At 39.1% G+C, this 27120-nt stretch overlaps 4 protein-coding genes across 7 annotated transcripts; 3 read left to right on the top strand and 1 right to left on the bottom strand.

Annotated features, from left to right (window-relative positions):
• Nucleotides 1-271: 271 nt before the first annotated feature.
• On the bottom strand, nt 272-4133 carry LOC130563964 (phospholipase A and acyltransferase 3-like). Of its 3 annotated transcripts, none has more exons than XM_057349804.1 (5): nt 4115-4133; nt 1401-1454; nt 1000-1108; nt 578-846; nt 272-500 (listed from the first exon to the last, which is right to left on the bottom strand). In XM_057349804.1, exons 2-5 carry the CDS (start codon nt 1416-1418, stop codon nt 384-386), a joined length of 513 nt encoding a protein of 170 aa, XP_057205787.1. In that variant the 5' UTR covers nt 1419-1454; nt 4115-4133; the 3' UTR covers nt 272-383. The 3 variants fall into 3 exon arrangements, with proteins under 3 accessions (XP_057205787.1, XP_057205786.1, XP_057205785.1); XM_057349803.1 differs by lacking the exon at nt 4115-4133 and adding an exon at nt 1640-1948; XM_057349802.1 differs by lacking the exon at nt 4115-4133 and adding an exon at nt 1644-1947.
• Nucleotides 4134-4962: 829 nt separating this feature from the next.
• Nucleotides 4963-9375, top strand: ints5 (integrator complex subunit 5). The gene is made up of 2 exons (XM_057349419.1): nt 4963-5193; nt 6063-9375. The coding sequence occupies exons 1-2, from the start codon at nt 5120-5122 to the stop codon at nt 9088-9090; spliced, it is 3102 nt and encodes a 1033-aa protein (XP_057205402.1). The 5' UTR covers nt 4963-5119; the 3' UTR covers nt 9091-9375.
• Nucleotides 9376-9882: 507 nt separating this feature from the next.
• Nucleotides 9883-20809, top strand: ganabb (glucosidase II alpha subunit b). The gene is made up of 24 exons (XM_057349930.1): nt 9883-10183; nt 11024-11125; nt 11686-11794; nt 12002-12129; nt 12253-12432; nt 12946-13018; nt 13242-13323; nt 15649-15745; nt 15964-16144; nt 16234-16387; nt 16498-16733; nt 16830-16956; nt 17096-17175; nt 17556-17696; nt 18160-18256; nt 18361-18462; nt 18703-18946; nt 19040-19104; nt 19222-19298; nt 19432-19506; nt 19600-19713; nt 19803-19915; nt 20018-20118; nt 20223-20809. The coding sequence occupies exons 1-24, from the start codon at nt 10068-10070 to the stop codon at nt 20327-20329; spliced, it is 2901 nt and encodes a 966-aa protein (XP_057205913.1). The 5' UTR covers nt 9883-10067; the 3' UTR covers nt 20330-20809.
• A 1725-nt stretch (nt 20810-22534) lies between these two features.
• si:ch211-114c17.1 (pre-mRNA-processing factor 39) lies at nt 22535-26944 on the top strand. Of its 2 annotated transcripts, none has more exons than XM_057349349.1 (14): nt 22535-22635; nt 22863-23089; nt 23162-23287; nt 23376-23494; nt 23725-23892; nt 24252-24435; nt 24521-24625; nt 24729-24965; nt 25070-25196; nt 25349-25620; nt 25779-25963; nt 26106-26177; nt 26265-26430; nt 26524-26944. In XM_057349349.1, the coding sequence occupies exons 1-14, from the start codon at nt 22578-22580 to the stop codon at nt 26590-26592; spliced, it is 2115 nt and encodes a 704-aa protein (XP_057205332.1). In that variant the 5' UTR covers nt 22535-22577; the 3' UTR covers nt 26593-26944. The 2 variants fall into 2 exon arrangements, with proteins under 2 accessions (XP_057205332.1, XP_057205331.1); XM_057349348.1 differs by having other exon boundaries at nt 26521-26940.
• Nucleotides 26945-27120: the final 176 nt, after the last annotated feature.

Here is a 27120-nt window from a genome sequence, read left to right as displayed (position 1 = left end):
TAAAAACATACAACCGCTGAATGAAGAGAAAGAAAGATGCGCTTGCAAAACTGAACATTAATCAGGCACAATATATTTGTCTATTAATTTTCCCATTTGCCTACTTTCGGGGATCGACAGGTTACGTCTCAAAGATCGACCAGTCGATCGCGATCGACGGGTTGGCGACCACTGCTCTAACCAATAGTCCACGACTGCCCCTTGTCATTAAGTGGTACCAAAACCAAAATAGAAACATGGCTCAAAAAGTAAATAGAAAAATATTTCCTTTATTAATGGTGAAATACATTGTTGAAAATCAATGTTTTAAATGACATTCATTACATTAAAAACTTTACCGATATGAAATATGAAAAAGGCCTCGGTTGTGCATGTCGAAGTGTTTATTTTGTATGCTTCTCATGGTCTCTTGAGCCAAAACATCCAGCAGCATAAGCAATTGCTCCAATGGCACCCATTGCAAGACCAGCTGCAACAGTAATCTCCACCGCTGATCGTACCTGTGAGAATGGACAAGAATTCAGTATATCAGTTCACTTTGAGATAACCTTAATGCAATGCAAACCAACTCCCATACCTGGCGGGACTCTGGCTTTCCATATCTCAGCTCTGTGACAAAGTGCTCACAATTACACCCGACCACACTGTATGGACGTCTTCTGCCCACAAGACTCTGTGCATCCCGTAGGATATCTCTAATATCTCGAGGCTCATATTTGTCATCTAGAAGGTTGTTGATACGGTACTCGTCTGAGCCTACAACATCCCACATTTCTTCCTTCTTCACTAAGGCTCTGTCACACGTGACTGACATCATACTGTAAGACCCAGCGTTAGCATACTCTGCTGTAAATTAAAAGATAAAGAAAATAAGACAAAACGTTTCTATCTGTAAAATAATTAGTCATTATGTTCAAAATAATTATTTATTAGACTTGTGTATGTGATACTGTATTTTACAGTATCTATTACAGATCTATTATTCTTTTCATAACTCACAAGGCGGGGCCAGGTGAATCACAAAACCATCCCCAACATAGATAGCCCAATGCTGGTAACCACCTCTGAAGATTTCAATGAGGTCTCCTGGTTCTGGCTTCTCATCATACTGGGAGACAATCATATCAGGTGTTATATTTAGCTACATTTTGAGGGGAAAAGTACAAAGTAAACGGGTTGTGGCTGTTGTATAAGACATTGTAAACGAAGACATCCGCTTATTGTTTTCAGCTTTCTCTTTCTCTCTGTTACCGAAACTTTGAGATAGTCCGAGCAATAAACTATAATCTCAACAAAAACAACCGAAGTAAAAACAACGCAAAAAATAGTCGTATTTTCCATATTTCTTATTTATTTTAATTTTTCATTCTTTACCATCTTTACTGCTAAAACACATTTACCTTTTTAGTCGGTGGCATGGCAACCTACAAGCTGAATCCGTTTTGACACTGATCCTATGAAATGCACAGAATTAAATACATTAGGCATTTTCTGTGTCGATTTTACACGTCATGTTTTTCTAAATGACGTCATAAACAAAACAGGCTTTTCCAGGCTTTAAGCGACTCAAATACATACGATGCGATCACAAATTAATAAGTAGAAAACGTGTTTAGATAAAATAACTGATATTACATACTTACAATGGTGTGTTTGTGAGTAAGATTACTATCCATGCAGTTTTAGTAGCGGTAAGAGTAAAATCAGAAGTGAGAAATCAACCAGCTAGTGAACTTATAAAGAGGAGCTGAGCAGTCAGCGTGCAGAGAACGAAATAGCTTGATCTCATTGGTGAACGCCCTTAAAGCGCTCTTGCTTTTTTCAGTAGCTACTAATGGCTGGAATACACTCCAAGACTTTTAAAATCTGAACAGATTTTTTTTAACTAGACATCATACACTTGCAGACTTTTTGAAAGTTTCAGATAGAAACTGGTCCTACGTTCCAATCAGCATACTATCCGTCCTAATGGTATTCGAAAGTATAATTAGTGGCTGAATCCGAAATGGCATACTTCCTTCCTATATAGTAGGTAAAAAGCAGTAGGCGAACGAATAGTATGTCGTGTCAGTATTCACAAAACAGTAGACGAGAAATACCCTGGTGGTGGACTATTTCTCGCGAGATTTGGACGTACGTATACTAATGTTGCGTCCGAAAACGCCAACTTATCTATCATAGTAGAAGAAAACAGTACTTGAACAGAGTAGTATGTCCGAATTGTCAGTATTCATAAAAGAGTAGGCGAGAAATTCCCGGATGGCTTGGTTACGCCCAGATTTAGAAGTACTCAGCGACGGATATTGAGATTCTCTATATCCCATGAGCCCACGGGACAGAATACCACGCACAGCCCGCAAAACAGTCTCAGCCGACTTTCATGTACAATTAAAAATGTTGTTAATTATTGTAAAGCTACTGTAACATTAACATTGACCTTGCTTTGTTATTAAATTGGCCGTGTTTTATATTGTGCATAGTTTTAATTCATAGAATTTAAATACGAAGCATTAATATTGAGCTTATCAATAGTGAAAGTGAAAGTGACCTATTAGTCAGATATGGTGACCCATACCCGAAATGTGACCTCTGCATTTAACCCATCCAGAGAGTAGTGAACACACGCACAGCAAGTGGTGAACACACATACACCCGGAGCAATATTAAGCTTTATGTTTTATATGTATATTTCCCCTTTACAATATTATATATTGCTTAAATGTTTTTTTTTAACTCACAGATATAACAAAATACATGATAATTATTCACCGGATCATTTTAATCAGGTGGTTTTAACGGATACACTTTTGAGCAATTACACTTTCTAATCACCTTTCATAAACGAATAATAACAAAACACAAATAAGCCCTAAACCAATTAAGTACTCAAATTAAATTACTTGTTTATCCAAACGGAAAATGAAGAGGCGTGTAAAAATTAGGGCTGTGCAAAAATACCGATACATGTAACTATCGCAATATTGTTTTTTCAATAGTGTATCGATAGTGATACCTCTACTATCGATATATATTTTTTAATCATGTCATATACATATGGCCAAAAGTAAGTGGAAGCAAGCATGGCGAAAAATATAAGAATGCTTCGAGCTCTCAGAGCTGATGTGTGGGTGTGCTTTGGTTATAAAAATAAGTCATGGAGTAATGAGTTATATAAAATAATGCTGTTTGTGGGCTTTGCAAGTCATGACACAAGTCACTTGGCTACTGCAGTGCATTAGACAAAAGGTTTATTAAGAAAAGTAACAATGACATTTATTGTGCTTTCACGGATGTGACACCAGCACATTTACAGCACAGATGAACCAGAGGTTTTACACTGCCCATGTTCATTGTTTTAACTGTAATGCACCACAACAGCGAAGTGATTTGCGTCAGTGACCCACCTTATTCCCCTGTGCTACCCACTTGAGGGGCGCAATCCACAGTTTGAGTACCCAATCCTCTGATCTAAAGGTCCATGCATCGCACATCATGGCCACTCTGCAGAGGTAACGTAAGGGATGTTTTTACACGTATCCTTACTGAAATTCCCCGGTGGTGCACAGCATGTTGTATTTATAGCTCTACTTTTTACATTTTCAAAGTATTGCAATATATCACAAATGTGTATCGTATCGAAATACATAGCAATATATTGTATCGTGACCCATCTATCGTGATATGTATCGTATCGGGAGGCACTTGCCAATACACAGCCCTAGTAAAAATGGTGTAGTTTTATGGACAAGGAGAGAAAAGAACAGACGAGGAGAAAGTGAAAGTAAAACAATCGCAGCGTGGTTGGATAACATTTGGATAACGACGTCCATGTTAAAACATTGAGTATGCCATTTCGGATTCAGACATGTCCCAAATCGTAGTATGTTGAAAATAGTATTCCAAAGATTCCCGGATGGTCGGTTTCTACTTCTGGTAGAAATTCGAAGTGCAGAACGAGGCACACTGTGACGGCTGATATTACCCACAACTCACCGCGAGTAGGCAGAGTTTAGTGGTGCTCCGCTGCATTAATAATATAACTGATATTTTTACTAAATTAACAAATGTAAGTATACAGTAAACATTACATACAAAATAATGAATAAATTAATACCTTAAAGGAAAGAAGTGATGGCCCTTCACAGTCTCGTGTAACACCTGGAAGGTTCAAGGGAGCCCTTAACATTTTGTTTTTTTCATTCCAGGAAGACATGGAGTGTTTTTTTGTGAAAAACATGAAAAAATTCGACTGAAAGTTAACTCTTTTTTTAAGAGACTTAATTTTTAAGTGTTTATTATTTCAGTTGCAATTAAACATATTCTATACATCTATTTAACATTTAAAAATATGTTCTGTTTTAAAAATATATTCTTGTTGAAATGTTTGTTCATATAAGAAATGCAAGATTTTATTTTCTGTTTATTTGAATTCTGAAAAATAATGTATATTTGACATTAAAAGTCTATACTACCAAGTGTAGTTTCAAGTGTTTGTTTCAAACAGAACATATATTGATTATTTAGATATTAATTATGAACATCAAGTAAATACTATTTTGAATTCTGAAAAAGTATGAAAAGTATATTTGACATTGAAAGTCTATACTTGGTGCCTAAGTGTTTGTTTCAAATTGAATAGATATAGATTATGTAGACATTATGAAAATGAAGTAAATATTATATCTAGTAAAATAGAACGCACTATGCAAATAATAACTACATAAAAATGTAGGTTATGCATTTGCTAGCGTTTTCAGATATTGTACATAAAAGTCACCAAAATCAGTGCGAAAATAAGAACATAAGCTACGAAAACTGTTGGTAGCACGATCTGCGCTAAACCATATGGTTCGCCTTCATGTGTCCTGAAACTGGATATATCTCCCATTTGTGCTCAAAATCTCTCCCAAACTGCAGAGGGCGATATGTATAGGCAAACGTTATATTCCCTATGGCGAAATAATGTTCGTGCACTTCCGGTGTATGATCCGTCATTCATTGAAACGGAGTTAAAATTGTTAAAAGTTGTATAATCTTCGCCTGTTTTAATAATTTATAACTGTAATTTTGACGTAAATAAAATATTGTGCATGGAGAATTGTGCTTGAGTACATCAACGATGTCTGCCATGTTCGAGGGGAATGCATTGTCAGCCATGCAGACCTCTCACTGCCACACTCTAAACAATTACAGGTGAGCAAAATAATCTTACTGGTTGATCAATAACTAATCCTAAAGGTTGATGAATAACTAATCCTAAAGGTTGATCAATAATAAGTCAGTTTAAATCGGTCAGAAATTACAGTTTGCATTTATCTGCATTAAAATGGATGAATCAAACGGAACAACACAACGTCTCATTCTTCCTTTGCTGTCATTATGGTTAAAATGGAATATTTATAAGCATTGAATAGTAGGTTCACTACAGTATGCCAGGAAAGGTTTGGGAATAACTACGTTAATGCTTATGCTAAGATTTTGTACGTTTTACTGTTAAATGGTAAATGTCATACACTAACTTGCCTGTCATTTCTTTGGTGAGAGTTTGCTATACTTCTTTTCAGAATCAGGAAACTTCTGACAATGTAAACAACTTTACATAGCTTAAACATTAATAAACATTATATATTTGTAATAGTAATACTACTATATAAAATATATCCGGGCAATTGAACTTGACAGGGTTGGAGCAAAATTCTGCAATAGGGTGAAGTTGAATTGTAGGTTATTCTAGATAATGTATTGGGGTGGGTGGTATGAACAAAAAATTTTTTTTAACAAAAACATCAACCGAGTCATTTTATTTCATATTATTTGTATGTCATTATGAAGTTTAAATTGTTATATCAATATGTGCATCATGACAATTTAATTCTTCACAAAAATATATATCTTTACACCGCCAGCTCTTATGTAAAGCATTTCACACAGTTACTACTGATAAATCATGTCTATATGTAATAAAGAATATGTGAATAGATGTTTGTAGTTTTTTAAGAGTGCTAAATTTATAAAATCACTGTTTCTACATACATTAACAGTCCTATTTTACTCCCTATTAGCCCTCAAGAGCTGGCTTTAGAAATTAAGGCTTTCATCAGCGGTGTTGACCAGACGCAGGGACGTAAACTCAACGTTCGCGATCATGCCCGATGTGCAGTGCGTCTCCTTCGAACGGTACCGGCCTGTCGCGGAGCCGTCCTAGAGCACTTAAGGGGCGTGTATGATGAATATGTTGCAGCTTTTTTACGAGATCTGGAGGCAGAAGGTGAAAATGGAGGCAACTGTACGAGTGCAGCAAGCAACACCAGCGTTTCCAATCTAGAGGATGTCATTAAAGAGGTTCATGCAGTCCTCTCAGAATTCATCAAGCTTAGTCCTAAAGCTTGGGCACCACTTGTGTCCACATGGGCCATAGATCTTCTTGGTCAGCTTAGCAGCAAGCACGCAGGACGAAGGGCAGCTCCTCACTCCTCCAGCCTGAATGAGCTGCTGCAGCTTTGGATGTCGTGTGCAGCCACTCGTTCACTTATGGAGTGCTACTCTCAGTGTCTGGCAGCCATGTTGGCATGGTGTCCCGATGCCTGTGTGGATGCGTTGCTGGACACCTCGGTTCAGCACTCGCCTCATTTTGACTGGGTCGTTGCCCACATTGGCTCTGCTTTCCCTGGTACTATCATCAGCAGGGTGCTGGCTTGTGGACTCAAAGACTTTTATGCACATGGATATTCCTCCGCTGAGAAGATGAGTCAACAGCAGGCAATAGACAAGAGCAGTAGGGTCCCCAAAATAGGCTCAGTGGTTGGTATCCTAGGACACCTGGCCTCCAGACATTCAGATAGCATCAAGAAAGAGCTTCTCAGGATGTTCCAAGACAGTTTGTCCGCTCCGTCTCAAAACGTACCGCCACATTCATCTGGGACAGGTGGGTGGGAGAACTCCCCTCATCTCCGTAGGGCCACCGTGCCTTTTTTGCTTCAGCTGGCTGCTCTTTCACCTACACTCCTGGGTGCTGTTTCTGCAGAGTTGGTGGAGTTTCTCCGACCCCCTGTACTACTTCAACTGCAGGCTCAGTTTCAGGCTTTGCCCCGGGAGGAGCTTGAGAACATGCTAGGTCTAGCTGTGCATCTCATCAGCCAAAGCCCTTCGGGCGGAGCAAGGGTGTTAAAGTTCCTTGCTGACACTGCCACACCATCTTCTGTGATCATATCAGGTCCTACACCCTCTCCCCATGACAGTATTCGAGAAGCCTGTGATCGCTTACTGCAAATGCTCCTGCTACACCTTCACAAGCTTGTGCACAACCGTTCAGAGGGTGACGAACCCTACCCACACCATTCATCTGCCTCTGGTTCAGCAATGCCTCAAGTGATTCCATTTCTAGACGAGCTCCAGGTCCACATAGGGGAACTATGTGCCGAAACCCTCCGGCTCGAGCGGAAAAGGCACCTTTGGTTGCATCAGCTCCTGTGTCTGTTGTCTGTATATGGTGGCGCGAGTGTGGCCACTGAAGCTTTGTGTCAGCTCTTCACCCAAGCCCGCAATTCAGAAGAGCTTGCCCTGGCCTCGCAACTGTACACCCCACTCTCCACTTCTCTTTCTGGCTTGCTTCCCTCAACAGTAGCTCGCTGCGTTGCCCAGATCCAAACCCAGAACCTTAACAACAAAGAGCTAGCTCAGCTCCTGAACAACCTGGCTACAGCCATACAGAGCGAAGAGGAGGATCGTAAAAACGAAGTGGGGAGTTCAACTCAGTCGTCTATGTCTGTACAAGTCAGGATCGCTGTTTCCAACCACCTTCATGATTTCTGCCCCTTGCTTCTTTATGGTGACACAACGGTATCTCGAGCTACTGCCCGTCTGCTGTCATGTAGCCAGCTTCCCCGAGCATGTTCTCCAGCTCATCTATTACTCTTATGTCGAGCGGCAGTCTCGCATTTCTTTGTGTCTGTACGACAGCGAGGGGAGGGCCTTGATGTAGGATCGCAGGCAGGAGAAGAGGAAGTGGGCCACTCCATGCGTCTCTTGTCACGTCTGGCAGGCTACTCCCCTTTGACGCTTAAAGCTGTGCTTCAACAACTGGTGGAAGGTGCCTTACACAAAGGAAACAGAGATTTGTTTGGAGGTCTCCAGGAAAGTCCAGGTGATGACATGACGCAATCACCCAACCACCTGGGTGTCTCACTTTTGGGCATCAACTGTAAATTTGGCACCGCTGTTAACTTCTCTGGTAGCGTGTGGTCCGTGTTTCATTCTGGTGTTATTGGAAAGGGTTTAAAACCTCCCCATACTCCCTCACAACCAGACCGAGACAGAGTCATTCATAATATACAGACCTTACTTGCAGTGACTGTTCAGTGCTGTAGTTCAGGTGGAGGAAGCACTACAGGCAACGCTAGAAACGGCTCTGCTGCAGGTGCCGCTAATGGCCGCTACCCTCATGCCAAAGAAGCTCTTGTTTCAGAAGAGCTTCCCCCCATTAATGCAGAAGCTGCAAAGGTCATCGCGGTAACCCTGGTTGAGAACATCTGCCCAGATGTAGCAAACGGAGAACTCTCATGGCCACCAGAGGAACATGCGAAAACTACAGTTGAGCGAGACATACACATTCGACGTTGCTTTGAAGGAAACGCTGTGTTGTTCCAGTTTCTTTGTGTGGTCGCAGCTGGACGTCCAGCTTTGTGCTACTGTTCGGTTGTTTTAAGGGGCCTACTTTCCACCTTACTGGCTCATTGGGAAGCATCAAGAGAACAATTGGTATCAGACTCCCCCTGGCATCTTCAGGCCTCCTGTTTGCTTGTATCATGTATGGGCGAGGGACAGCTTCTACCACCAGTACTGAGCAACATCCATGAGGTCTTCCCTCACATCTCACCATATGAAGTTAGGCTCCTCCTGTTGGGTGTATGGGAGTACATGAGAGGTAACAGCCCTATGCCACAGAAGTTCAGTTTCTGTGCTGATCAGGGTCTTTTCTTTCGGGACTTTTCACGGGATGGCGATGTTGCACGCTATATTGCACCCATCCACAGTGTTCTGCATAAGAACATTGAGCGTCTGGGACACCTTTGCTGGAGATTTCAAGTTTAAGTTTTGTTACATACTGTTGTTACAAACCAGGAGTTTCATTTTTTTTCAACAAGTAGTGCTTAAATGTAAATTTGATACTTCTAAAGAGAACATGTTGAGGTGTGAAATCTAGACAAAGAATTCTGTATATTTCTGACAAACTTAATTACTGTTCTGCTAACCATCACCTCTGTTTTTGTAGTAGTAAATATGTCTAGCCAATTTTTTGTAGATTTTTTTAAGCACATTGGAATGTAATACACTTTCTATTTGCATTTGTTGTTTGGAAACCAGTAAAGATCTTAAATGTTTGATGTCTCTTTTTTATCTTGACCATGATTAACAAAAATAAACGTGGAAAATATTTATTCACCTAAAACAGAAAGTTAAGTATACTCTTAAGAAAATGAACCATGGTTTTATTATAGTAAAAGCGAGTAAACATGTTTTTATTTATTGTTACTGTTTATTTATAATATACTGTTTATTTGTAATTATTTTTATAAACATTCTTTTACTATTAACATCATGGTTAAACTATAAAAACTATTGTAGTGAAACCATAGTTAATTTTACTATGCGTAGGCCTGTACACAGCTGTGCTGTTTTAATGATAAATAACTGCTTTAGCACATGGATTAAAATGTAATGTCATAACTGTGCTAAATGATGACTGATTTCATCACACAATTCTCTTGGATAAACAAGTATACATGTAAGATTTGGATTCGTTGCCATGGGAAGTGTGATCTATAGGGGCCCGTTATTACCCAATGGTATTCCAGCTAACACACTCAACTAGCCCACCGATCTCCGGGTGGCTGGGTTTTGACTAGAAGGGATACAGCTACCTCCAATGGGCATGAGCACTTCAATACCGCATAATTTTTGAAACGCTGAAAACAGTTGAGTTGATTAATATTTTTTTTATTATTGTAAGGGTAGGTTTAGGGTTGGGGTTGGTGTAGGCGTTAGCTAATGTAATTTATTGTAATTATATGGCGAGATTTTGCACAACTTCCGGTGTAATCGGCCGTAGCTGTATCCCTTCTAGCAACAACCGGGAGGCTGGGCTTGACGCTGCGTCCAAGATGGCGGTTATCTCCATTGAAAGGTAAAACAAAGATTTTGAGCTGTCATGTCAGTCCATCACCGTGTTTCGTTCCGATTTTGATATGCTTTTATTTTAGGCAAACCGTTTACCGGATCGCGTGATATTTGATCTATAAATGGCTGCATGTGTTGAATGAAGATTTGGATGAATGCGTGTCTGAAGCATCGCTGGCATTATGACGAGTCATGTTAAACTAGGACGATTGTGTCTTTACACACCGTTATAAACCCATATTATATATATGTAATGTATTAATTTGATCATTTGCGCGTGCTTTGCATCGTGGTGTTGATCTGTTTGTAGATTTAATCATTAGAACGATTTAGATTATAGGGTTCCTAAATACTTCGTGAATAATAACCTTTACGTAAAATCTAAAGAGTGACGTTTAGCAGATGATGATATGAAGTCTGTAAATATCTACATATTTACATCTACGAGTCTTGGATGATCGCTGTCTTTAAATAGTTCAACGTCTGACCGAATGGGGACAAAGTTTAGCTTTATTGATTAGCAGTGTTTAATGTTTAGCATAACGTTAGGAGTTAACCAATTCATTTGAGGGAGGTTTTTTCCATGCATATGTCCTAAGTAAAACAACCCCTTAGCTTTGAATTTTCTTTCAATCAAAAGATTTGAATGAGCTCAAAATGTGCGCTGTCACGTGTCCATCACAGGCAAGAAACTGATCCTCAAGTGGGGTTTATGAGGAAGTACATGACTGTTGTATTGTTTATTCTCTTTCTGTGACCCAAGTAAACGCCACCCAGTTATTCCAACATGATGCATAGTAAGTAAGTTAACTCAACCTAATTCCAACTTTCCCCCTTGTTGTTTTAGGATGGGGCTGCTGTCTGTGGTCTGTATGTCTCTGCTTTTTAGCAGTGCTTTTGCTGTGGACCGGGGAAACTTTAAAACATGTGATCAGAGTGCTTTTTGCAAGTATGTCAGCTATATAGTCAATCTGTACCTCACATGTGATCTCTGCAAGATACAACTTGATTTTCGTAGTTCACTTAAAGATCACAAATTACTACTACTGAAATATGCAGACTTAAAGTGATAGTTCACCCCAAAATGAAAATTCTGTCATTACTCATCCTCTTGTCATTTCAAACATGTATGACTTTGTTTCTTTTCCAGAACACAAAAGAAAATATTTTGAAGAATGTTCGTAACCGAACATTGGCAGTACCCACTGACTTCTCTTGTATGGACACAACACTAATTCAAGTCTATGGGCACTGCTGTTGTTCGGTTAGCAACATTCTTCAAAATATCTTCTTGCAAAAGAAAGTCATAAAGGTTTGAAATGACAAGAGGGTGAGTAAATGATGACAAAATTTTAATTTTAGGTGATCTATCCCTTTAAATAACACACTATATTTGATACCCTGATAAATAGTTGGTATGTAGATTTCTAGATTGTAGTCTAGAAAATATATGAGACTGGTTTTTTTTGCACGGGCTTAAGAGAATTAATGATTCCTATGTCTCTGTAGACGTCAACGGGCGCTCAAACCGGGCCAGTCCCCGTACCGGGCTCTTTTGGACACTTTGGAGCTTAGTGACTCCAGAATGACTCTCCAGCTCATCAATGACAACAACAAGGTCTGTTTCATATTTCATGAACACTTCAAAAAAATGAAACTCAGGTTAGTTGCATAAATTAATGCATAAATGGTCTTGAACAAAATCCTTCCACTCCCAAGCCCAATATAGTAGGCAGTATTATTGTAACAGAGCCTAGGTTTCTTCTTGTCCCCTCTTGACAACAGTCTGTGTTTGGCTCACGGTCTACTTTCTTGCCATTTGCAGGTGCATTTGTTGCTGGAGCTCTACAGGCTCCAGGGGAACATGACGCGGGTGAAGATAAATGAGCTGAAACCTCTGAAGCCTCGCTTTGAGGTGCCAGACGTGCTCATAGCAGACCCCCCTACTGAGCCGTGAGTGTCGCTCTGATCTGAGAGCATACCATGAAATTGAACAGTCAAGCACATGTTTTTTTGAATAACCTCTTCCTTTTCCTCTCTTCTCTGGCCATCTCTATTTGGCCGCCTCCTCTCCAGTCTCTCAGTGTTGTCTAAGGATGAAAACGGTGTCGTGTTGTCTCTGGGAGCAGAGAGCCAGAGGTTGATTGTCAGTGCACGTCCCTTCAGGCTGGACATTATGGAGGGACCTGAAGTGCTCTTGTCCCTCAACTCTCATGGCCTGCTGGCCTTTGAACACCTGCGGCTGCGCAAGGACACGTGAGCATTTGCCTTTTCTATTCCCCAAGCAATTTTTATTTTACCACAAAACATCCACCGAGGTGCTTTTAAGTGGCTGAAAACGGCAGGAGCCTGGATGAAAACGCCCCCCGCATGCGCAGCGTTCTGCCCCAATTTGAGCATTTTTCAACTCTGGGCGCCTGGTCGAACGCCGGCGCTGAGCGTGGGAAAAACGCAGAGCGCCGGTGCTGAGCGTAGAAAACAAAACGCCAGCTGCTCGCGTTTTCAAAAAACGCAGCGTTTATATTCGAAACAATTGAAAAAAAATTGGCGGAAATGAAAAAAGTAAATGCATTGAATAAAATGCAACTGACCTACTTTTGATGCATGGTTAATATAGAAAAATAGCAAACGCTTTCTAATAATAAAAGTGTTTATTGTTTTAAATAGTGTTTTTTTTTAATTCAGTTTACATTTAGGCATATAGGCAGATGCTTTTATCCGACGGACTTTGTATAGACGTTTTTGTAACTAGTGTTGTTTTTATCAAAGGCAAGCACAACCTGATGGTGCAGAAGTGAAAGACAATGTAGATGAGGCTCAACAGCAAGAGGAAGGAGACAAGGTCAGTATACAAGCTTTATGTTCATTTGTGGGTGTGTTCAGGTAAACGCTACAGGTTAATGTCGTCATGCCATGTCTCCTGTGTGACTTTAGCTCATCCGGTTACTGCACCCATTCTGGTTTTACAACTGTATGTAGCTGTTATGTAACACGAGCATCTGTGTGAAACTTGGGATGTCATTCTTCACAATGGAGCCTGGTGTCTTTTATCTCTTTCTCTACAGGAGGAAGAGGGAGAGCGTGATAAAGAGGAATCCGGCCTGTGGGAGGAAACATTTAAATCTCACACAGATACTAAACCAAATGGTATGTTTATAGGCTAATTAAAGACAATGTGAATTCTATTGTGAGTACAGCTTTCTTTCTCGTGCTTTCTGTTAAAAAAAACAGTTTTGATTTCACAGGGCCTTCAGATTCACACTATAGACCAGGGCTAGTCAACTGGCGGGCCAAGTGCGGCCTGCCAATCATCTTTATCTGGCCCACCTTAACATTTCAAATAACTGGAGAGACTTTAAGAGCGGTGTGCTTTAAGAAATGCATGTCCTGAGACACCACATCTTTGAACTTCAAAGCGCTGCTACATTCAAAACAAAAGTAATTCCTGTGGCTCATAACGATACTGACATCTTATAAATGGATTTGATCGGTCTGTCCCAAAAACGTAATGTTATTTGCAACGTTATAATCGGCAAACCACAGCAGTCGTTTTGCGCACGCGATAGGTCGCGTTCCAAAACACGTCTTGTGCCCTTGAAAGTAACTGCAGGAAGGGTACACAACGCGAACGGTTGTCTCAGATAAGGGAAAACTGTGTTGTTTTTATTACAGCATTCATTACCTGTGTATGATTTAAACACCAAATTTACGAAAATCTTCTCCCTCCAGAACTCGCAATAAAAAATAACTGCCCTTCTAACTGCGTGGGGCACATGAATGTGATTGGAATTCACCCGAAGATGCGACAATAACGCTCAGTTTTTTGCACAAATCAACTGATTTGCTTTATAAGACGCCAGTTTAATGTCACAAAGGGCAGGGATTACTTTTGTGCTGAATGCAGTAGCGTTTTTGACTTTCATTGATTTGACTTTTATTACTTCAACCAAATATATTCATAAATATCTTCCTGAAAAAACAAAGCCACCCACATCTTGGATGGACTGGGGGTGAGCAAATTAACAGCAATTTTATATTTGGGTAAGCTAATGCATCAAGGAATATAAAATAATAATATCTGTTAAGCATTTGGTTAATAATGTCAAAGGGAAACATGATCAGTGTCAGTGTGCATACGTAAATGTATAAACAAGGCAGCAGTACCGAGGATGCAGTGGCTCCTGTTGTGCATATCATTACTAAACATTTAGACAAATGTAACCCATATGTTCGAGCAGTATTTCTTGACCTTTCATCTGTGTTTGATACAATTCAGGTTTAACCCCCTTGTGTCTTAACTAATGAAGCTAGACATGAATCCATGCTTAATTAAATGGTACCTCTCTTTTCTTACCAATAGAATCCAAAGAGTTAAAAGTGAACAATGTCCTGTCTACATAAGTAAAAACAAATGTTGGTGTACCTCAGGGTTGTGTTAGCTCTGCTATGTTATTTACTCTATATACAGAATGATTGTCGATGAAATAGGACTGACCAGTATGTTCTAAAGTACTCCGATGATACTGTGTTGATGTCACTACTGAACAAGCAAGAGTATTTAGAACAGCGCCAACAGGGGGTAAACAAATTGGTCGAATGGTGTGACTATAATGCCCTCAGTATTAACATAAAAAAACTGAGGAGATAGTATTTGGGCTTGATCCTGACATTCATACAACACCAGTTGTTATACACGAAGAGAACATCAATCAAGTAGAAGCATACAGGTATCTAGGAATATGGATAGACAACACACTATCATGGAAAGATCATATAGATAGTATCTGTAAAAAATCAATGCAAAGAATCTACTTCGTAGACTGAGGTCATTATGAGCAAGAAAGCAGATTATTTTATTATTCTTTATGTCCGTAATCATGAGTGTCCTGCACAGTACTGTAATTCAGTTTGGTATATGAGTTTATCTGTTAGTCTAAAAACAAAGCTAATGAACCTATTAAAAATGTGTTCTGAAATAGTGGGGCAGCCACTACAAAATCATATGAACTATCCTACCACAATAATCTTGTACAGTACGACTAGCTAATAATATTGTCTCTGAACCTAATCATGTGTTGTATAATGAATTTGTTATGTTTCCATCCAATCGACGGTACAAGGTACCAAGATATAGTCGAATTAAGTTCAAGAATTCATTTGTACATCAAGCTGTATGTGTTGAATAATTCATATAAAAAGTAAATCTGTTCCGGAGATTAAAATTTTCTGTGTGTGTGTTATGTGTGAGAAAATTCTGTTACTTTGGTTTTGTAATTCTGAGTTAACCTGCTGTAACGCAAGACAAATTTCAGACTCTGTCTGACAAAAAGTGTATCGTATCGTATCATAACATGGTGGCGTGAAATCAGTCTACAATATTGCACAATAATTGCATTACAGTTTCGGTTCTGAAGTTGTACACGAACTTTATTTATTGATTATCATCTGTGTTGGTTTTAAATTCTTTCTTAGGCCCCACATCCATAAGTTTAGACTTTTCCTTGCCTGGCGTAGAACATGTATATGGAATTCCAGAGCATGCTGACAGCCTAAAACTAAAGACTACAGAGTGAGTAGGCTCATTCATTTAGAGAAAAACTTCTTTCCAGTAACAATAACACAACATTTACAGTTGGCGTTTTCTTTTATCTAAAGCCTATTAAAGACTAACGATATTGGTATTGTTAGCACCATGCCTCGCCAATTGAGCCTTGTAACCTAATCAAAATATTTTCCCTTCTAAGTAATAAACAATCATTAACATATAAATGTTTTTTCTCTTTCTAGCGGTGGTGACCCATATAGGCTATATAACCTAGATGTGTTTCAGTATGAGCTCTATAATCCAATGGCCTTATATGGATCAGTGCCTGTCATGCTGGCCCATAATGCACAGAGAACTATGGGTATTTTCTGGCTTAATGCAGCTGAGACATGGGTAGACATTAGCTCTAACACAGCTGGAAAGGTAAGAGGTTGTTAAGGTTCCTAATATATCTAAAGAACCTTTTTTAGGGTGCTCTATTGATCCAGACACATCTCCTCTTCTCCATCCAGACTGTTTTTGGTAAGATGCTAGACTTCGTTCAAGGCTCCAGCGAGACGCCACAGACTGACATTCGCTGGATCTCTGAGAGTGGCATCATCGACGTCTTCATCATGCTTGGTCCTAAACCTGCAGATGTCTTCTCACAATACGCTTCCCTCACAGGTATATACCGCAACATTCACAAAAACCCTGTTAGATCTATAATAAACAAAATAAATAAATAAGATTGTTTGTAAAAATATGACCAGGAATATATTGTGTTTGTCCTCTAGGCACCCAGTCTTTTCCTCCCCTTGCCAGTCTGGCCTATCACCAGTGCCGCTGGAATTATAATGACCAGGATGATGTGTGCTCAGTGGACCAGGGCTTTGACCAGCATGACATCCCATATGACTTCATATGGCTTGACATCGAGCATACTGATGGCAAGAGATACTTCACCTGGGACCCCCACAAGTTCTCTCAGCCTAAAGAAATGCTACAGGGGATATCGGACAAGAAACGGAAGGTTAGTCCCTGTTGTTTGCAAAACTTGTTTTTGAATATAATATGGTATACTAAAGCTGTATTTCTCATATTCACATTTCTAACATTTTGTTTATAGATGGTGGCTATAGTAGACCCCCACATCAAAGTTGATAGTGGCTACAAAATCCACAATGAGATTACATCTAAAGACTTTTACACTAAAAACAAAGAAGGTGGGAATTATGAAGGCTGGTGCTGGCCAGGTGAGAAATATGATGTACTTGAATTCATTTTGCATTAGTTGTGATTTTGAACTCGCAGTGTTTTGTAATAAGATGCATAATATTATGTTTGTTATACTGCAATGCATTTTCAAGGCTTTTGTTTTCGTCTATCTCACAGGAAACTCTGGTTACCCAGACTTCACAAATCCAGAGATGCAAGCCTGGTGGGCCAGTATGTTTGCCTATGATCAGTATGAGGTAAAGTCTAATACTTTTTTTGAAGAGGTAGCACTGAAATGTTTAAGATCCTAATACTTTTGATCAGTAAGAATGTTAGAACTGTTTTCTTTTTATTCAATGCTTGTGTCAGCATTGTGTTTGCATATATATTGAAGCAGATGTCACAGCCCTGCACATTTGTCTCACCCAGTCAGGATGTGGTGTAGTTCTTCTACCTTATTTCCCTTCTGCAAGGTCCAGAAGTGAAAGCCACAAAAATCTGTTTGCAAAAATATTTCAGAAGCATCTTAGTGCAGAATAAGCACATAGAGATGTTTCAGGAAGGAAGAAGAGAGAAGCTGTTATGCTAAGATATAGATTAAATCAACAAACCAATCCATTGCCATGTTTCATTTCAGGGCTCGATGGAGAACCTCTTTACTTGGAATGACATGAATGAGCCTTCTGTGTTCAATGGCCCTGAGGTTACCATGCACAAAGATGCTCTCCATGGAACATGGGAACACAGAGACATACACAATCTCTATGGACTATATGTGGTGAGGATGTTATTGAGGAGCATTAAAGGGACAGTTCACACAAAAATAAAAATTCTGTCATCAATTTACTCACCCTAGAGTTGTTCTAAATCTGTAGCAATTTCTTTATTCTGATAATAATAGAGAAATATATTCGGAAGAATGTAACCAAACAGTTCTAGGCCACCATTGACTACCATAGTACGAAAAATTACAAAGGTAGTCAAAAGTGCCCCTGGACTGTTTGCTTTTCTACATCCTTCAAAATATCTTCTTTTGTGTTCAACAGAACAAAGAAATTTATACAGATTTAGAAGGGGGTGAGTAAATGAAGACAGAAATTTCATTTTTTTATGAACTGTTCCTTTAACAACATTGCTACACTTTATAATACTATACCTCCTTCAGTGAAGGTTTAGCATATATTGTCCTTTAAAATAAATGCTTTTTGTTTTTTTCCCCTAATTTACTCAAATCTTTGCAGCACATGGCTACTGTCGAGGGTCAGATTCAGCGATCTGGTGGAGTTGAGAGGCCGTTTGTGCTGACCAGAGCTTTCTTTGCTGGCTCTCAGAGATATGGTGAATTTATTATGCTTGCAAATGTAAAGCACATGACATAAGCTTTTGTTAAATTCTTTTGTAAATGCAAATGCACATTGTGACTGTTTGGATGTTTTTGTCAGGTGCTATCTGGACTGGTGATAATGCAGCTGAATGGGACCATCTCAAGATTTCTATTCCCATGTGTCTCAGCCTTGGACTCGTTGGCATCTCTTTTTGTGGAGGTCAGTCATGATTCCAGACATTCTGTTTAAACACATGTGCAGTGTTTAATGTTTTCCCATATCCCAACTTAATATGCATAGACAACTATAAGGTTCCCATGGAATTTCTAAACACTGGCATCAGCACGTTTCTGTTTGAGCATACATCATAACCCACTGTGGTTCAGTCAGTCACGCAGTTTGTGTATGTCATATTGCCTGCCTGCGTTAAAATTTCCATGATGTTTATTTCTCACACAGCTGATGTCGGTGGCTTTTTTAAGCATCCCAGCACTGAGCTGTTGGTTCGCTGGTACCAGACAGGTGCGTATCAGCCGTTCTTCCGCGCTCACGCCCATCTTGACACACCACGCAGGGAACCTTGGCTCTTTGGCCCAGAAAACACGGCTCTCATCCGAGAGGCAATTCGTCAGCGTTATGCCCTACTGCCATACTGGTACCAGCTCTTCTACCATGCGCACACAACTGGAATGCCAGTTATGAGGTGAGTTAGATCCATTTAGATGTGTCTGTCAATGATTCTTACAGTAGTTATTCTATTCCACATCAATGTTTTCTCTTTCCTGTCTGGTCTTAGACCACTGTGGGTTGAGTATCCCATGGACACTGCTACTTTTACCATTGATGATCAGTTCCTTCTTGGTAAGAGATAAGAGCATATTCTCTTATTTTATTTCAAAAATATCAAATTTAACTCAGTTACTTTTTAAGCTGGAGTGCAATGTTTTTCATCCTGCTTTGAAATGTTTTTTTTTCCAGGGAGAGATTTGTTGGTTCACCCAGTCACAGAGGAAGGGGCTCGTGGAGTTACAGCCTACCTGCCTGGAGCTGGAGAAGTAAGATATGAATTTGCATTTGGAACAGCTCCTGTGTTCTGTGATATTGTTTATTTGTAAAATTACAGTGAACCGGACTAAATATTATAATTCCTTATAAAGTAAATTAAATGACTTTCTTTTTCCTGTTTAGGTTTGGTACGATGTGCACACTTTCCAGAAGCACAGCGGTGCACAAAATCTGTACATACCAGTTACTCTTAGCTCTGTAAGAACTGTTGTCATTCAAGCATTAAAGCATTTGTTATATAACGTAGTTTTCACAGTAAGTGGTTTATTTGACTTTTTATGTCTTGTTTAGATTCCAGTGTTCCAGCGTGGTGGTTCTATCATTCCTAAGAAGGAAAGAGTTCGAAGGTCATCTGTATGCATGGAAAATGACCCATACACCTTGTATGTGGCTCTTAGTCCTCAGGTAAGGAAGTCAGTTCAGTCTCTTCACTTGCCAGATGAGATGCATAATTTATGTATCAGACAGACTAAAAGATTTTGGTTTCATTTTAGAAATTTGCTGAAGGAGAACTCTACATTGATGATGGCCATACTTTTAACTATGATAAAAAGAAAGAATTAATTCACCGGAGTCTCACTTTTGCCAAAAATGTTCTCACGTCTAGGTATTTATATATCGCCACCCTTTTTCTTTTTTCTAAACATTGATTTAGATTGTACCTTTTCTAATGTAATTTTGACTCAAATAATTTCCTTTCTCTTCTCAGGAACTTGTGTCCAGATTGTAACTTCTCAACTCCATCCTGGATTGAGAAAATTTTAATTTTGGGGGCCAGCAAGCCCAGCAAGGTTCTTCTTAAAGTGAATGGTAAGATCATCAATTTATGTTGTTTTTGAAATGGCCTTCATGCTGAAGATGATATAGGATTGCCATCTTCGTCCTCTTGATCCGCTTGTCATTTTCTCACCCAGGCAAAGAAACCTCTGTGGAGTTTGAATTTGATACCTCCATGTCAGTGTTAACCCTTCGTAAACCTGGCATGAACGCTGGGGCCGACTGGACCATTCTGCTCCGGTAACTCAGCGGATCTCCACAGCAGCCGGGAACAGATGACATGAGGGAGGCACTTGGAAAAGAAAAGCACCCAAAAAACAAAAACAGAATTTTACTATTAATTCATAAACACAAATTGAGTGCACGAAAAGCAAGAAGTGTTGTCCTGAATCCAAGAAGAATTCTCAGGCTTAAAAAAGTGGCAGGGTCAGACGGTAAATGTTATCCTATTTTAAATGTCATACAATTTACCAGACAAATGTTTTGTTAATATTTTGATGTAGTGATTGTGGAGTTCATTTAATTGAAGCATTGTGCAAGCTATAAATCTATTTAAATCCTCACAGTGCACATTGAAAATTCAATTGTTACTGGAGAGAATTGGTCTTTGACAAATCCTTTTTCAACCACAAGGTGACACATCAGCTTTACAAATCACTGCTGTATGTCCTATGTTTTTATACCATTAAAGCTCCAGAAAATCGTGTAGGTGTTTGCACATCAAGGGTTTTAAATTTCTGTTTCAAATTAACAAGTCTCTTACTGGAGAATAAGTAGCTGTAGATTCTAATGGCTTGGCAAGAGAGAAAGACTTTTGGCTTAATATGGGAATATTGTCGATGGAAAATATACCACTGAATGTGTGGAATGGATTTTTTCATGTTTATATTTTTTTGTAATTTTGTTTTTCAGTGCACTTGTGTTGGGTTTGGGGAGGGATAGACAAAATATTGAAACAGTCCAGCACTTACAATTATTCCAGCCTGTGATACTAAAGACGATATTTTAAGTTAGTCATTGTTATCCACTGTAAGAGTATGAATCTCATCCAAATGACTGCGATTGCGGTAAATGTTTTAAACCGAGCCTTTGACCACTGAGGTCTCTGTGTACATTCCTGATCAATTTCATGTCACTTATATGTTGCTAATACTTCCATTTATAGTTTGTGAAGTGAGACCCTGGAAGCTCTGAACAACTGAGACAATTAATTGTTAGTTAATTGAAGTGTTGATAAATGGGTGTTCAAATGAGAAGGTAATAAAGATTAACTGCACATTCCCAACTGCCTTCATTTTCTTTTTACTTCTCATAACTTTTAATATCCTTAATACAGAAAATGTTGCAAGTCTACTTTTTGCATAATTTCAAAACTGTTTTGAGTCTGGCGCCGCCTTGGTGAAAGTTTTCGCACAACACGAATACGATGTGCTACATGAACTTAAATAAAAACATCGGTTATCTTTAATAATTCAGTTATTCTAAATTACATTTTACAAATACATACATTTATAAAAATTAATCGCCGCTTTCACACTGTATGCTTTCCGGGTTAATGCGCAGTCTGATCGTCGTTTTTTTATTAACGAAGAACAATTTGAACAGTATTATACAAACAAGAAACAAACAAGTCAAGGGTATAGAAAAAAGAAAGACATTTTTCTAAATTAAAATCGACAACAAAATAAAACTTACACTAAAAGGCCTTTCACATAAAAAGCTAGTATTTATTTAATAGCTTTATAGTTTTCCTTGCTTTTACATTTTTTGTTGTTAGTATTGTTTCCAAATATATTTTAACTTCATTTTTAAAATGCTCAAAGTTGGGTATTTTTTCACACCATTTAATATGAAAACGGGAAATTATAATAATTAAATCAAATATAAACATCAAATCAATATCATCCTCCAATGAAAAACATTTAAACAAAGTATCAGATTCCACAAGTTTAACAAAACACATCGTTTTCATTTCTAAGTAATTATTGATTTCTGTCCAGAACATTTGTGTCTTAGGACACTCCCAAAATAAATGATTCATAGTCTCAGGGGAAGTCTCGTAAAACTCACAGAGGTCTATAATATTTGTGATGCAATATTTATCATGTGTCTTCCAAATTTGACTCCAATCAAAACACTTTTGAAATATAGAATTCCATTGAGTAGTAACAGCAAGTTTACATTTAGATTGTGGAACTTATTCTGAAAATATTACTGCATTGTCAAATCTATGCCCTGTAACATGAAACAAGAAGTCAATTCTTCTATTGTTTGCAAACAATAATAATTACCCCCAAATAGTTTCAGCAATTCCTTGGGGATAGCATGTAAAACCAAAAAACAGTATATGACATACCGCGAAAGCGATTAAAACATACAAAACCGTCTTTTGACTCTGCTCTCGCGGTAATTCGATGTCATACGCCGTACGGTCTGCGCAGCAGGTGAACAGGAGTCGCACATTATGAGCGTCATTTATTGTGTGGTCAGTAATGGCGGCGGAAGGCACAGAGGGCCCGAGCAACAACGCAGAGCTTACAAATCTTTTAGGTATTTCGATCTTAAAATTAACTACTAACATATTAATTTATAAGCTTACGTATGGTTAAGTGTTTTATATGTTTGTTCTTGAAAGGCGTCATTTACCACACAAATGCGCCTCATGCAAGTATTCATTGAATCATTTAGTGAACTTTAGTATTTTTATCCTGTAAGAATGTCTCTAAATACATGTTCCATTTACCCACTGCTGTGTATTGAATCTGTTTGCATGACAGGGTTGCATGAGCCTGAAGTTGCAGCACCTTCCAAACCAGATGTTGAGCTGTCAGCGGAGTCTGCTGGGAATGAAGATTTGGGCGCCCCGGCAGCACCTTACACGGCAGAAGGGCAGGAGGAAGAGGGAGAGCTGCCTGCTGAATTTGAGAAACTTTGGAAGCTGACCAGTGAGAATCCTTTGAATTTTAACAGCTGGACAGATCTTCTGCAGTATTGTGAACAAGAGGTGACTATTGGAAATGTAATACCTTGTATAGATCTGATTGAATTGTACATTTAATTTCATTACTTTTTACAGGGCCACCTGATAGCTTCCTGCCAAGCTCTCAATGCCTTTCTGGCGAGGTACCCTTTGTGCTATGGTTACTGGAAAAAGTTTGCAGATATTGAGAGACGGGCTGGTCATCACATCAAGGCTGAGGAGGTAAGAGTAATGTCCAGCACGAATAGAGATGAATATCAATATTGTTTGGAAACGCAACAAAAGGATGAACTTCCATTTGCTGTGACAGGTGTGTGAACAAGGTTTGAAGGTCATTCCTCTCAGTGTTGATCTCTGGATTCACTACATCAACCTGCTGCTGGGAACACTCGACATGAATTTGCCTGAGTCAGCACATCGCATCCGCTGGTACCACAGAGATATTTACTTCTTTAGCCTTTTTTAGCTGACCTTTTTTGTATTTTTCATTTGTGTACAGCTGGTCATTTTGTGACGTTTGAATCTCGTTGATGTCTAAGAAAAAAAACTAAAGCTTGGGACCCCATTGAAAATGAGATGCTCCATCCCAAGGGCCCGTCCTTACAATAAATTCAAATTCAAGTGTAATGGTCTCCTCCCTCTCTGGGTTCTCTCCTCAGTGTGTTTGAGGAGGCAGTCGCGTCCGCTGGCTGGGACTTCCATTCAGACCGGTTATGGGATCTCTATGCTGAATGGGAGAAGGAGCAGGGAAACCTGAAGGCTATGACCGCTATTTATGATCGAGTACTAAGGGTTCCCACACAGCTCTACAATGCACACTATGAGAAGTACGTTGTGCTTACGATCGTTACAATCAGCGTGATCTTTTTTTTTTTACCTTGCACATCTCCTCAGATATGAAACACACGATCCACGTACTACACACACGCATGGATTTGTGAGAATCTGTTACCATTTCGTCTCGCGCTCATACTTTGATCTCTTTCCCCCTTTATATTTAGATGCAGCTGAATGCATCAACAAAAGCCTAATTGGTAAACTGTCAGTGGTAAACACATGCAGCTAAGCACTTCAAATCCAGATCACCAAAATATCACAAATTCTTCTGCTTTCAGAGTCCAAAAATCATTATAACCCTTATGTTTTACATAGCTGATGTTTGTTTTGAATTTCTGTCTCTCATCAGACTGAAAACTCACCTAACCTCCCACCCGCCTCTGGACTTCCTTTCACCAGAGGAGTACAGTATGGTGAAAGCAGAGTATAAACAAAGCCAAATAGAAGCTAAAAAAGAGAGATCTGATATTGCTGCCAATGAAGAGGAGAGACCGCCGGGTGAGGAAGAGCCTAAAGATGACGGCAAGGACTCGGTAAACACGCTTTTCATCTATGATACAGGACGTTTTAAAGACGATAAAACCTTTTGAGTGTCTTATCTCCCTTCTTTTATTTAAGGAAGAGGCAGTGCAAAAGATGCAAGAGCTCATTTTGGCCAGTAGAGAGGAAGTATACCAACAAAATGAGGCAGAAGTCAGAAAGAGATGGAATTTCGAGGATGCTGTAAGCACCACTAGAACTCTCAAACTTTCTGTAAAAATGAACTAATGGAATATATAATCTATCTTCATTAATTGACATTTTCCCATTCTTTTCATTTCTTCAGATTAAAAGGCCTTATTTCCATGTAAAGCCCATGGACGGAACCCAGCTGAAGGCTTGGCACAGTTATCTGGACTGGGAGATGGCAGAGGCTGAGATGACATCAATGGATGCTGAAGGGACGACTGTGGAGGGCAGTGAAGCATCAAAAAAAGACTATGTGGCTGGCCATGGGAGAGTGCTGGTTCTGTTTGAGCGCTGTCTCATTGCGTGCGCACTCTATGAAGAATTCTGGGTTAAAGTAAGTTGGGGGAAAAGGTTCAGCTGCCTGTTATAAAAAATAATCTCTAATTATGTATCTGATTTCTAATGGAATGCAGTTTGAAATGTTTTTGTGTGTCACAGTATATACATTACCTGGAACCACGTGGTGTGGAAGATGTTCGTAATGTGTATCGCAGAGCTTGTGGAATCCACCTGCCATACAAACATAGCATCCACCTTCAATGGTCTGCATTTGAGGAAAAGCATGGTGAGAAAGTCAACGTGGCACAGAAAATGCATACAAATATGTTCTGTAAATATTGCATTAAATTATATGTAACATTTTTATAATTTTAGTGAATTTATTTAATCTAGTCTAAAATGTTTTAATTGTATATTTTTTCCTCTTCTCATCCTTAGGTAATGCTTTAGAGGCACAGCGTATATTGGAGTCTTTAGAGATGGTATTGCCTGGTTTGTCTGCGGTGCGTTTGAGGAGAGTAGGTCTAGAGAGGAGAGCAGGTCGTCTGGATGTAGCGGAGTCACTGCTGAAAGAGTCTGTACAACAGAGTAAAGACAATCCTTCACTCCACGCCTTCTACTCAATCAAACTGGCCCGGTTCATCCTCAAGCTGTATAGGAACCCATCCAGGGTCCGCACAGTTCTACAGGAGGCCATAGAGATCAGTCCGGTACAGCAATGGTGACACAAAGTCACTGTTTTTTATTTTGTATTAAATTCTGTTTTATGTTTCACCCTTTAAGCAGTTTATTTTAGAAGATGATCTCAAAGTTGAAGTAAAACCACTAGTTCACAAGTTAGTCATTGACATTCTGTGATTCTTCTCAGGATAATGGTCGGCTTTATCAGAACCTTCTGGAACTGGAGATATCTGGTGATGTGCGGGCGAATGAAGGTGCGGTTCAGCAGTGTGTGGCCAAAGCACTTGCTGCTCCGCTCTCCCCAAAGACCAAGATTCGTTTCTCCCAACGTGGTCTGCAGTTTGCTGAGGATTTTGGAACCACGGTACAGAGGTCAGACTTCTTTTGGACTATTTTGGGGGCATCCGTGTTCAAATGCTAAGATATAATTAAAAATCAGAATCTGTATATTGCAAATTTTGATTATAGTAATTCAGTTTTAATTCGATAATAGACATTTTTTCATGTTCTTTAGTCTGTTGAGTAAATACGAGGAGCACCAGAAGCTGCTGAAGGAACATGATGGAAAGAGAGGAGCAGAGAATGGGTAAACTAGACCAGATAAATGAAAAAATCTGTGAGATTTAGCTTTCCCTAAAATGTGTTTTCTATGTACTTCTGTTTATTTTTTAAGGGATAATGATGACCCAGAGAAAATGAGCAAAATGGATGATGGATCTGCCATGGGGGTACAGACTGCTCCTCCCACTATGCCTCACATGCCAATGACAACACCACCTCCCACTATGATGGGCGGAGACATGAGTGGGTCATATGGAGGTTATGGCAGCTGGTACCAGGTACAGCAAAAACTCTAGAAATTGCACAAATGTTGTATTTCAACCAGAGCTACATATAAAATATGTTTAATGCATTTCATCTCTCAACAGCAGCAGTATGGGGGATACGGTAGCTACCAAAACCCTTGGAACCAATATAACCAGTACTATCCTCCAAGCTAAATCCATTCAGAATGGACATATTTAGGTGTTTCATGTACTTAAGTTTTTCTCCTCAAAAGAAACCGTGGAAGGGTATGTCATTGCACATCTGGATTTAAAACATTGGTATAGATATATACTGGTTTATGCTTTGTTTTTAAGCAATTAATCTGTGAATTGATTCTAGTTTAGTCATTCCCTGAAATGTTTTATGTGAACATGATCTCATTGACCATTTTGTACTGTTGTTTTAAAAAAGTTGATTTTATTACGTGCTGGCAATCATCTTATCATTGAAATAAAATATAAAAGTGATTTATAAGAACTTTGTAATGAAGCTTGATGCACTGTGAAAGAGACTGTTTCATTGTCAATTGTGTTTTTTCATATGTAAAAAGGTACAATATTTAAAAAATAATCACTGATGTGTAAGTATTTTCCATCTTTTAACAAGAGCATAATTCAAATCATGTATAAGCTACGGACTCCTTAGTTTTGCATGTTTAAAGAACTGATTGTCTGTGTTCTTTAAATCTTTTCTACAGTTTT

This window comes from Triplophysa rosa, linkage group LG13, assembly GCF_024868665.1.
Source record: "Triplophysa rosa linkage group LG13, Trosa_1v2, whole genome shotgun sequence".
Lineage (NCBI taxonomy): Eukaryota > Metazoa > Chordata > Actinopteri > Cypriniformes > Nemacheilidae > Triplophysa > Triplophysa rosa.
This window is presented reverse-complemented; position numbering and strand designations above follow the sequence as displayed.